This window comes from Arachis hypogaea, chromosome 16, assembly GCF_003086295.3.
Source record: "Arachis hypogaea cultivar Tifrunner chromosome 16, arahy.Tifrunner.gnm2.J5K5, whole genome shotgun sequence".
Classification (NCBI taxonomy): Eukaryota; Viridiplantae; Streptophyta; class Magnoliopsida; order Fabales; family Fabaceae; genus Arachis; species Arachis hypogaea.
The window spans coordinates 144,805,076-144,815,754 of record NC_092051.1 but is presented as its reverse complement, the minus strand read 5'-3'; the positions used below and the strand labels follow the sequence as shown (position 1 = coordinate 144,815,754).

Here is a 10,679-nt window from a genome sequence, read left to right as displayed (position 1 = left end):
ATATAATTTAATGTTAATTCTTTTCTCTTTCCTTAATAATTAAATAATGATTCTTCTCTCTTTTCTTAATTAAGGAGTACTAAAACTCCAAATACGTTAACTTTTGTTTAACTCTTTAAGAAGAGTTTTGATACTCCAAACCTTTCAGGAGTATTGAATCAGGCGCCAAAAAAACGCAAAAGAAATTTGACAAAGAAAACGAAATCTTTTCGAAAAAGAAAGTTATATATTCACGCGTTGATTGATTAAAAAATTCATAAAAGAGGCGCGTGAAACATACGTGCCATAAAAAGCACGTTTTAGGAATAAAAAATCTTAAAAAGGCTTATATGTAAAAATTAATTAAAAACCCCAAAATATACACACTTGTTTCGAAAAGTACCTTTTATAGTTAATTTCAAAAGCACCACCCTAAAAGTACAATCTCATATCCTTGTTTTTCTTTTTTTCTTTTTTGGGGTAAATCTCATATCCTTTTTACTATCAAACACAAGGTGTAGTACTCTCAAAAGATTTACCAAACTGGATTTTATTGACTATCAGTCCTAAATCCTAATCTCTTTATTTTTGCTTTTTCTTTTTGTTCACAAAATTCTTTTTGTTTATTTTTAATTGTGCATATAAAAATTTTAAAAAAGTTAGTTAATATATTCAAACTTTTAAACTTATATCTTTTTCCTTGTTTTGTCAAAAAGTAACCCTTAAATAAGTGTATAAAATAATTTATTAATATTTATATTAAGAATCTTATGGATTTTGCTAAGAAATTCCCTCCTTATTAAGCTTACTTTAAAATATTTGGAACATCTTATTTTTGCACAGTTACTTCAAAATTTCATTTTGTTTTGTTGAAAATAATTGTGCATTTAAAAGCTTTCTTCGGTAACATTATTAGTTCTCTTTTGTTAATTGTATCCTAATTGTATAGAAAAACTAATGAATTTATCCAGCTAATCGAATTGATCATAAAAAAAAATCCAAGGGTTCATTTGCGTATATGAAGTTCAGAATTTCAAATTCAATTCTAATTCTAATATCCACTATACTTGATTATAATTTATAAAGAATTAGAGTATGGAATTAGAATTATATAAATTTATTTTAATTTTATTATGTAGTTGTTCATATTAAAAGATCTATATTATAATTTTTAATTCAGATAGTCAATCAAGTTCTGATTTTCTTTTTATGGTATCTCTTAATCTGGCATACGGGTGGGACTAATTTGTTAAGAATCTAAACTTCATTTAAGAATTTATCAATGATTAATTAATTGTTGAGGAAGTATAGAGAGCCAATGGAGTATATATACAATGTGTACAATGGAGTTAGGGATGTTTAATTCAGTAAGATATCAGATGTTTATTATCCCTAGTATCCGAATGATTATTTTGGATAGTATAAGTGTATTGTGTTTGAGAAATTAGTAGTATTTTACCTTAGATGTTCATTTTTTAACTTATATTGGGTCAAATAAACAGCTCATTGTACACATTGTACAGATACTCTATTAACTTCGTAGCGAAATTCATAATTGTTATATGCACGAGATAAAATTTATAAAAGTATAAGAAAACAATAAACAAAGTTAGATGTTGGTTCAAATTTTTATTTTTTTATTCAACTGTACCAAAAAGATCATCATGCTCCTACTTTTATAACACGTAAAATAAGTGGACACCTTACACTATGAGTTCCATCGGTCCACGACAGTGACGATGAAACTAAACTAGAGTCACTAAATTTCCCTCCAACAACATGAACAACAAAAGATTGTTTCTCCTTGAGACATTTAAACTTAAGTATGTCAGGCACAACAGTGATGTTGATGCCAGAATGTTGTTGGATGCAAGCCTTATAGGTAGAGTTAGCAAATCCAACATTTGTAACTGTTCTTGTGAAATTAATCATGAATGGTTTCATTGGTTCAATCTCAGCCACAATTGCAGGATAATTAAAATCTTTTGCCATTGGCAGAGATGATGAAGAGCAAACACTTTTGTCTCCTGAGATTTTTCGAACTTTCATTGTATCATACCCAATTCTGCAAAGCAAATTCACATAGTCATCTTTGGAAGCATCAAAAACTAGACCAGGATTTATGGCTCTAACTGGGTCCAAAAACCCTGATCCATAGGAGAATTCTGCGAGTTCACTTCCATTCATTGGTTTTGCAGTGGTCATAAGAGAAGACTTTATAGCTGCCGGAGACCAATCAGGATGAAAAGTCTTAACATATGCAGCTGCACCAGCAACATGGGGGCATGACATTGAGGTTCCAGAGAGTATGTTGTATTTCACAGATCTTTTATCTCTTTTATCAGGAGAAGGTGGTGCAAGAGGTGAGTAAGCAGCCAAAATTTCTATACCCGGAGCACTTATGTCTGGCTTCATAATTTCTTTGATTTGCATATTGGGTCCTACAGAAGAGAATTCAGCAACAATTGGAGCACTATTGTTTATAAAGCCTGCACTACTCAGTATTTCAGCACTAGGGGTGGTAGTGGAATTTGCGTAAGACAAAACAACATCATAAACCTCTGGATCTATGCCTACTGCAGGATAAGAAACTACTTGAGCTTCATATTCGTAAGAGATTGCAATTGAGCCAAAGGCACCCAATTCAAGACCCGCTGAATAACCAAATGAAGTTCTACACAAGACAATTTTTCCCTTTATGCGTTTGGGGTCCAAACAAAAACAAAATTCGGCATCTTTCTCTGATGGACATGTTGGACTTGAAGCAAACTTTCCATGGATCAATGGAATCTTTGTCCCATTTGATGCAAACCCATTTATTGACTTCCCCGAAATCATTAATCCATTGCCAAGCAAAACGTTATCAATGATTCTACGATCTATAGTAGTAGCTGCAACAGTGAATAACCAAGGTGATACACTAAATGTCACAATGTTAGGGCCATTGTTACCTGCAGAGTGTATAGTGAGGATCCCTTTTTCCATTGCATGAAAAGATCCAATTGCTATGATGTCTTTATCAAAGGACATTTGCTCATCTGCCCCAATTGAAATTGTGATAAGATCCACACCATCGGCAATGGCATCATCAAAAGCAGCCAATATGGCATCATCTGTACATCCTTGTTCACTACACACACTATAAGCAGCAATTCTTGCCGATGGGACACCTCCTCTTGCAACTCCTTCAGCGATTCCATAAAAGCTTGCTCCCACAACTTTATTCCCTGCTGCAATTGATGCTGTGTGGCTTCCATGCCCAACAATGTCTCTTGTTGAAGGTTGATCTTTTAGATAGTATCTTGCACCGATTATTTTTTTGTTGCATCTGAAGTTTTTACCACCTTTGCATGCACCTTTCCATTTTTTGGGAATTGGACCGAAACCATGATCGTTGAAGCTCTCTGACTCCGGCCAGATTCCGGTGTCTATAACTCCGATTATAACATCACTCTCACCAGTTTTGTTTCTATGTATCGATTCTTTGAACCCCATGAAGTCCCAAGACCTTGTAGTGTGAAGTTTGAGTGATTTGTTTGGGAAAACAGAAACCACTCCTTCCATTTTTTTTAGCTTTTCTCTTTCTTGGTTGGTGATCATTGCAGCAAAACCATTAAAACTCTTATGATAACTTCTAACCATATGAATTGTTGCATCATTATGATTAGTAGTTTGTTGCAGCATACTAAGATGGTGGGATGTTGGAGAATAATTATACTTTGGGAGTGATCCCATGTATATAATGTGAAGATTTCTATTAGCATCATTAGCAATAGTTACTAAGGATTTCACGATGAAATAGGCATATAAGAAAAGAAGAAAACTATAGTTGGCCATTGTTCTAGTATGTTAGCTAGATACATGTATCCAATGGCTTAATTACATATATAAAATATAATCGATGTTTTAAGAGATAATGTAAGTTTATTGATAAGATCGAAATAATTAAAATGAGATTTTCAACCCTTTTCTCCTTCTGTTATAAATGAATTTTCTTATTAAAAATGTTAGGAACTAGTAGATTTTGTGATTTATAATTATTAATTAATTATTATAAGTATTTTTAATAGTATAAAATTATTTATTTTTTTTATTCATTAAATATTAGTCAAATTTTAATAAAAGTGCTAACCCCTAAACTTTTTTTTATATATATATAATTGCTTTTAATTATTATGCAACATAAAAATTGAAAAAAATTATTAGCCATTCATCAAACACTCTTAATACTCTTAAAAAAATACAGTTGTTATTAATTATTTATATATTTTAACTATTTTTAATTAACAAAACAAATACAATGTACGATTGATTGTTAAAAAAATATTGATATCAAAATCGTATTTATTATGAAGGGATAGACATAGCGAAATTGAAAATTGAATTGCTAACATATAGTCGTTAATTGTCATCACTATTTTTGTTTTTGGAAAAATATCTGACTCTATTAAATGATTTGGATATAAAATTTTTAAAAATATTATCTATTTAATATATTATTTTTTTCTAATTAATAAAAGTGAAGTGTCAATTTTTTATGAAATTATTCTTTTTCCAAAATAAAAATAATATTCTTTCTTCTAAATTTATTTTAAAAAAAATATCTATTATAATTATATTACAATTAGTATTTAATGAATAATGCATGATTATACTAATTTAAGAAAATATCTTTATTATAATTGGCAAATTCTTTGCTGCCGAACTTGCCTTTTATGGTAAGTTTTAAATATTAAAAAATTATTTATTTTTATATTTTTTAATTTAAATATTAACTTTTATCTCTTTTTAGTAAATTAGATAACTATATATAGGCATTATAGCGTGTACCATTATAATTATATAAAATTAATATTTAATACATTATCAACTAATGAAAGGGAAATGTCAATTTCTCATGAATTCATTTTTCTTCCAAAATAAAAGCATTATTCTCTCTTCTAAATTTATTTTTAAAAAATATCTTTATCTTTATTATAATTATATTATAATATTATAATTATATTACAATTAGCATTTAATGAATAATGCATAATTATACTAATTTAAAAAATATTTTTATTATAATTATATAAAATTAATATTTAATACATTATTAAATTAATTATCAATCAAAAATATTTTTAATTATTTTAATTATACTGAATACAATTCTAATTCTCATTCGTTATATAATAATTTTATTAGTGGCAAGTTGTTACGTTAATGGTGACCGATTTATAATAATAATAATAATAATAATAATAATAATAATAATAATAATAATAATAGATATCAATAATTAAATGCTAAAATAATTATCAAACATTGTCCACCTAACTTCAATTAGTTAACAAATTTAATTTTAGTTGCTATATTTTATTTTCTACATAATTATGTTAATTATCAATATTTTTTTATAATTATACATCAAATTAGTATTTGATACCTAATTATGTTGATTGTCAATAATTTTAATTTTCAATCGTTGTAATATAATTTTAAATTAATCATAATTTTCGGCAAGTTGATATTGATATCTACTTTAAAAAATTAAAACAAAAATCTATGATTCTAATCATGATAAAAATATATATAATATGATAATGACTTATCCAATCACAATAAATATATGATGTATAAAGTAAATAATAAAAAATTACTTAATAATAACTAATTTATATAATTATTTTTATGTTCTAATAAAGGCTACATATAGTATTTTTTGTGGTTCGTGAGTCTAGATCTGAGAGTCAGCTCATTTTTTTTAATTTATTATTCTTTTTTGACTACTTCATAAAATAAGAATATATTCTTCGTTTTTCATCGAAGTTTATCCTTTTAAGGCACAATTATAATTTTTTATAGTATTTTTTATATACTCATTCTATTATATTATTCTTTTGATAATTTAATGATTGTTCTTACTCTAACTTATTCTTTTCGTCTAATGTTCTAGTGCGATTGTCTTTTACCGCAATCATTTACAATAAACTACATCCATCAAATACCATCTCAAGTTGTATATATTCACTGATTCGGGTTCTAATTACATGGATATAAGCATAACGAACAGACAGTAAAACTCTAATATATTATGACCAACCTAACGGAATGTGGGTAAAGTTAATTTTCTTAGGAGGAGCTCAATTTTTTATTGAGGAATTATTTTCACGGAACTTTGTAGGCCAAGTTCAAGTTCCATCCCCTCCATGCTTTCTATGTCTGCCCGAAAATCTTTGAAATAGAGCACATAATGAGATTAAATTCTCTTAATTTAAGTGCAGTTTTAGTAAATTTGTGTCAGATCCGGAGATGCAATTTTAATTATTGGTAATATATTCAAATTTTCTTATTTTAAGCTTTTCCTAGTTAAAATAATTTTACAACATATTGTGATTTTTTTCAGAAATTACCGACCTTGTTTTGCATCAATGCAATGCCATTGAGGGGAATAAATGTCAGTTTAGTTTCTCAGCGTGACAATTTTATACATTGCCGCATTGCATGGATAGCGGATGATGAAGCTTATTTAACAAAGGGATGGTCTGAATTTGCACAAATTCTAAATATTCGAACTTATGATAATATTTTAGTTGGTTGTCGTTGCGAAAATGACTTTAATCTATACGTGTCTAAGGACTAGAATATATTAAATATTATTTAAGTAATTTAGCTCTAGTATTGGTATTTGATTAAATTAGTTTTAGAGAAATTTAAATTATTGTCTCAATTTATATATTACGACTATTCTTCTTGGATATATTATTTTTAAATTTTTTAATATAAATTTTTTTCTGATTTTTATGCTTATTTTCTTTCTTGGATATATGTATCATAATTTTTTTTGTATTCAGATTAATAATGCAATTATTAAGAGAAGTGTAATTCATTAATAGATTAGAGTGATTAAAAATTTAATATATTGTATAAGATTGATTAATTAAGATTAAGACGTGGTAAAAGAAAAAGAGTCACAATATGTGATTTTGTTTTTTTTTTGCTAACATATGAAGATACGTGAAAAAAAAATTTAAAATATCAATTTAAAAAAATTGTTAATCATGCGTATGAATGAGATTGGAGAATATATATGGAAATAAAAAATAAAAAATTATTGCACGATTGTAAAATAAAAAATAATCATATATATATATAAGGAAATAATCATAATAAAAAATAATTAATATATGTGATTTAAATATTTTTATGTATAATTAATATATATGTATGCATAAATAAAAAAATATTTAAAATTATTTAACAAAATTAATATATATGTATACATATATAAATAAATTATTACAATTTATGAAGATTACACATACGATGACATTAATAATAAAGAATAAAAAAATTATTGAATGATTGTAGGCTCAAAAAGAAATAATCATAATTAGAAATAATTAGAAAGTAATTAATATATGTGAATTCAATATATTTGCATACAATTAATATATATGTATAAACTAAATAAAAAAATATTTAAAATTATTTAACAAAATAAATATATTCTAAAAATAAAAAAATTATTAACTAAACAATTAATATATATATATATATATATATATATATATACACATAAATAAAAAATTATTATGATTTATGAAGATTATTACTCGTATGATGATATTAATGGAATAGCAAAATCATTGAATGATTGTAAGTTCAAAAAAAATATTTATAATAAAAAAATCAAAAAATAATTAACATATATGACTTAATATATGTATATTTAAATAAGGAAAGATTTAAAATTATTTAAACAAAATAAATGAATATATCTTACGAATAAAAAAACTATTGAGTAAATGATTAATATATATGGGTAGCATAAATAAAAAAATCATTAAATAAAAAATAAATAGTACTTGGGAATAAAACGTATATAATTATAATATAATGATTTGTAATTGTTATTTCAATCATAAATTTAGAAAAAGAAAATAAATTAACAAAACCGATTAATAACTATATTAGAATTGATACACTTAACACCAGATTAAGAAAAAATAAATGCATAATAATATGTTATTTTTTTATTAATCAAATTATTACAATTCAAATTAATTTCAATAAAATAATTTAAAATTATAATTTTAACCTTATTATGTGCGTGGTACAAACTACTGGAGAATTTATTATCACGTGCATGACACGGATTATTAATCAATTCTTTATGTGATCTTTTTCCCTCGAAAATGAAAACACTATTTTTATCTATAATTATTATTCTATATCAACTTTTTTATTTCTATTTCTCACCTTTAATTTGTTAAAAATATCTTTTATATCATTGTTATTTTTTATTTACTTATTTTAAATATTATTTATTAAAATTTATTACACAATATACGATAAAAATAATTAAAAAATCATTGGTCAATCTCATTACAAAGGAATAAATTTTAGTTAAATGTTAAAATAATGGTCAAATATTATTTACTTTCAATCATTTAATAAGTGTAATTTTAATTGATATGCTTTATTTTTTACTCATATTTCTATTCATTAGTTATTGTACTCTTTGTATTTATAGTAAATATTGAATATAAAAGACTAAAAAATATTTTTAATTGTTATCTATTTTATTTATTTAGAGTAATAATTAAATTTGTTATAATTGTAGCAAATATCTACAATTAATAGTAATATATTCCTTTGAAAGAGATAAATGGAAAAAATTGGCAAAATAGGAGAAGAAAATAATGAATAATAATCATATAATTAATGTATATAATATATATACTGAGTAAATATCTGTATTAAATTAATCATAAAAATTAATAATAAAATATAGTGTCATAATTTTAATGTAATTATAGCCAGTATCTTCATAAAAAATATTGAAATATATAATTAGCGTGCGTGTATAATATATATATATATATATATATATATATATATATATATAAAATGAATAATAATAAAAAAAAATTATGTTTATCATTTAGAAAATTCATAATTCAAATATAGTTTTTATTCTGTTTTTTGTTTTTATATCCAATGGTTATTAGCTACAATTCTATTAGTAGTATCATCTATGGTAGATTATGTGATGAGAAAGTATGAAAAATGAAAGCAAAAATTATAAGGTTATGAAAAGTCACATCTAAATTTAATAAAATTAAGATGACTTACATAGAAATGATTCTAATGAATGATAAGATTAGTTGATTATTTTCATAATTCTTTCAAGTGATGCTAGGTTCAGTTTACAAATATTTTTCGTTCATATTTTAAGTTTATTTAATAAATAAATCCTTACACGAGTAAAACATAGTGCGATTTAATAGCTTTATAAGTGCTAATAGCTTTTATATTTAATTTGTTTTGCAGTGTGATAAAATTCATTGTTCAATCAAGAATTTTTTTGGCAAAGATGTTTGAGAATGAACTGATCGAGGGAAATGTCTATGTCTTCCCAAATTTTGCGATTGAAAAAGCAAGTGGAATATATCTTCTGACTGCATACATGTGCAGAATAACTTTTAAAAAGAATTCACGTATAATAAATTCAGTTGATGATCGTTAAATTTTTTATAATCATTTCAATTTTTTTACTCATGCTGCTATATCGAAACAAATAAATGAATGATCTCATTTATTTGGTATGTAGTTAATTTATATGAACCCACATAAAACTGATTTCCTTTTAATTTTTATTTTTGCCAAAAAATTGTATAATAGCATCATTTTATTGATAGCAAAAATTTTAATAATTTATTTATTAAAATATTTAAAATTGTATTGTGACTTTTTCTAAATGTACATTCTTGTATTAATATACCGTTATTTTTATCGTTTAATATAAATTAAATTAGTAAATTCTCTTTAATTTATATACGTATAAAGCTGTAATTTCTTATATTATTCATTCATTTGTTCTTAATTTGGTATATTTAATTTAATTTTTTTCAAAGAAATATTATTGGATTCTTGATCGAAAAAAAAGAACTTATGTCATGGTTAAAAACAAAGAGAAGTGGCCAGTACATTGTGGTTGATCTTCATGATTTGCATTATATAAAATTTTAATATTTCACAATGAGATTCTTTTGTAACAATTATTTTTTTATGCAAAATCTTTTATCTTTTCATTACATATTACTACTTATATCTCTTAATGTTTGCTTTCATTTAAAAATGAGAAAAAAATAAGACTGTAAAATTAATTTGCAACCTAATTACTCAATCATCTACGTGATCACCAAGTAACCGAATACATCATTATTCTCCAATTTAAAAATTTTAACAAAGACATTGATAAGCATATTAGTTTAACCTTTTATTTATTTAATTTATTTATGTTATATTTTTAATCATATTATATTTATTTTTATAAATATATTTTTTTTAGAAAATACTCTTAATATTAACACATGATATATTAAATAAATATTTTAAAAATAACTATAATCTACGATAAAAATAAAAATAAACTAAATAAATATTACAAAAAATAATTCTATATGTTCTACTGCGCTATGCACTTAACTAAATTATCTGAGTGCTTTTTCATTTTGGGATCCTTAGTAATTATTTACAGAAGAGCTTTTGAGTCCACTTTAACTATCAATTTAATAATTACTACCTGTTACAACCAACCCCACAAAGAACCCTAAATCAAATAAGTGATCAATTGTATGATGTATTATCAAGAGTAAAGATGGTATGCGAATGCTATTGCAAGATCACGGACACTTGAAAGATAACTGTAC

The 10,679-nt window shown here is 24.4% G+C and overlaps 1 protein-coding gene across 1 annotated transcript; it reads right to left on the bottom strand.

Annotated features, from left to right (window-relative positions):
* Positions 1–1,595: 1,595 nt before the first annotated feature.
* On the bottom strand, positions 1,596–3,651 carry LOC112805910 (subtilisin-like protease SBT4.6). Its single transcript, XM_025848233.3, has one exon. The coding sequence runs from the start codon at positions 3,619–3,621 to the stop codon at positions 1,642–1,644; it is 1,980 nt and encodes a 659-aa protein (XP_025704018.2). The 5' UTR covers positions 3,622–3,651; the 3' UTR covers positions 1,596–1,641.
* Between the last annotated feature and the right edge of the window lie 7,028 nt (positions 3,652–10,679).

Excerpts from the sequence above, each read along its gene's own strand:
- LOC112805910 (XM_025848233.3), bottom strand. The coding sequence starts at position 3,621 with ATGGTTAGAAGTTATCATAAGAGTTTTAATGGTTTTGCTGCAATGATC.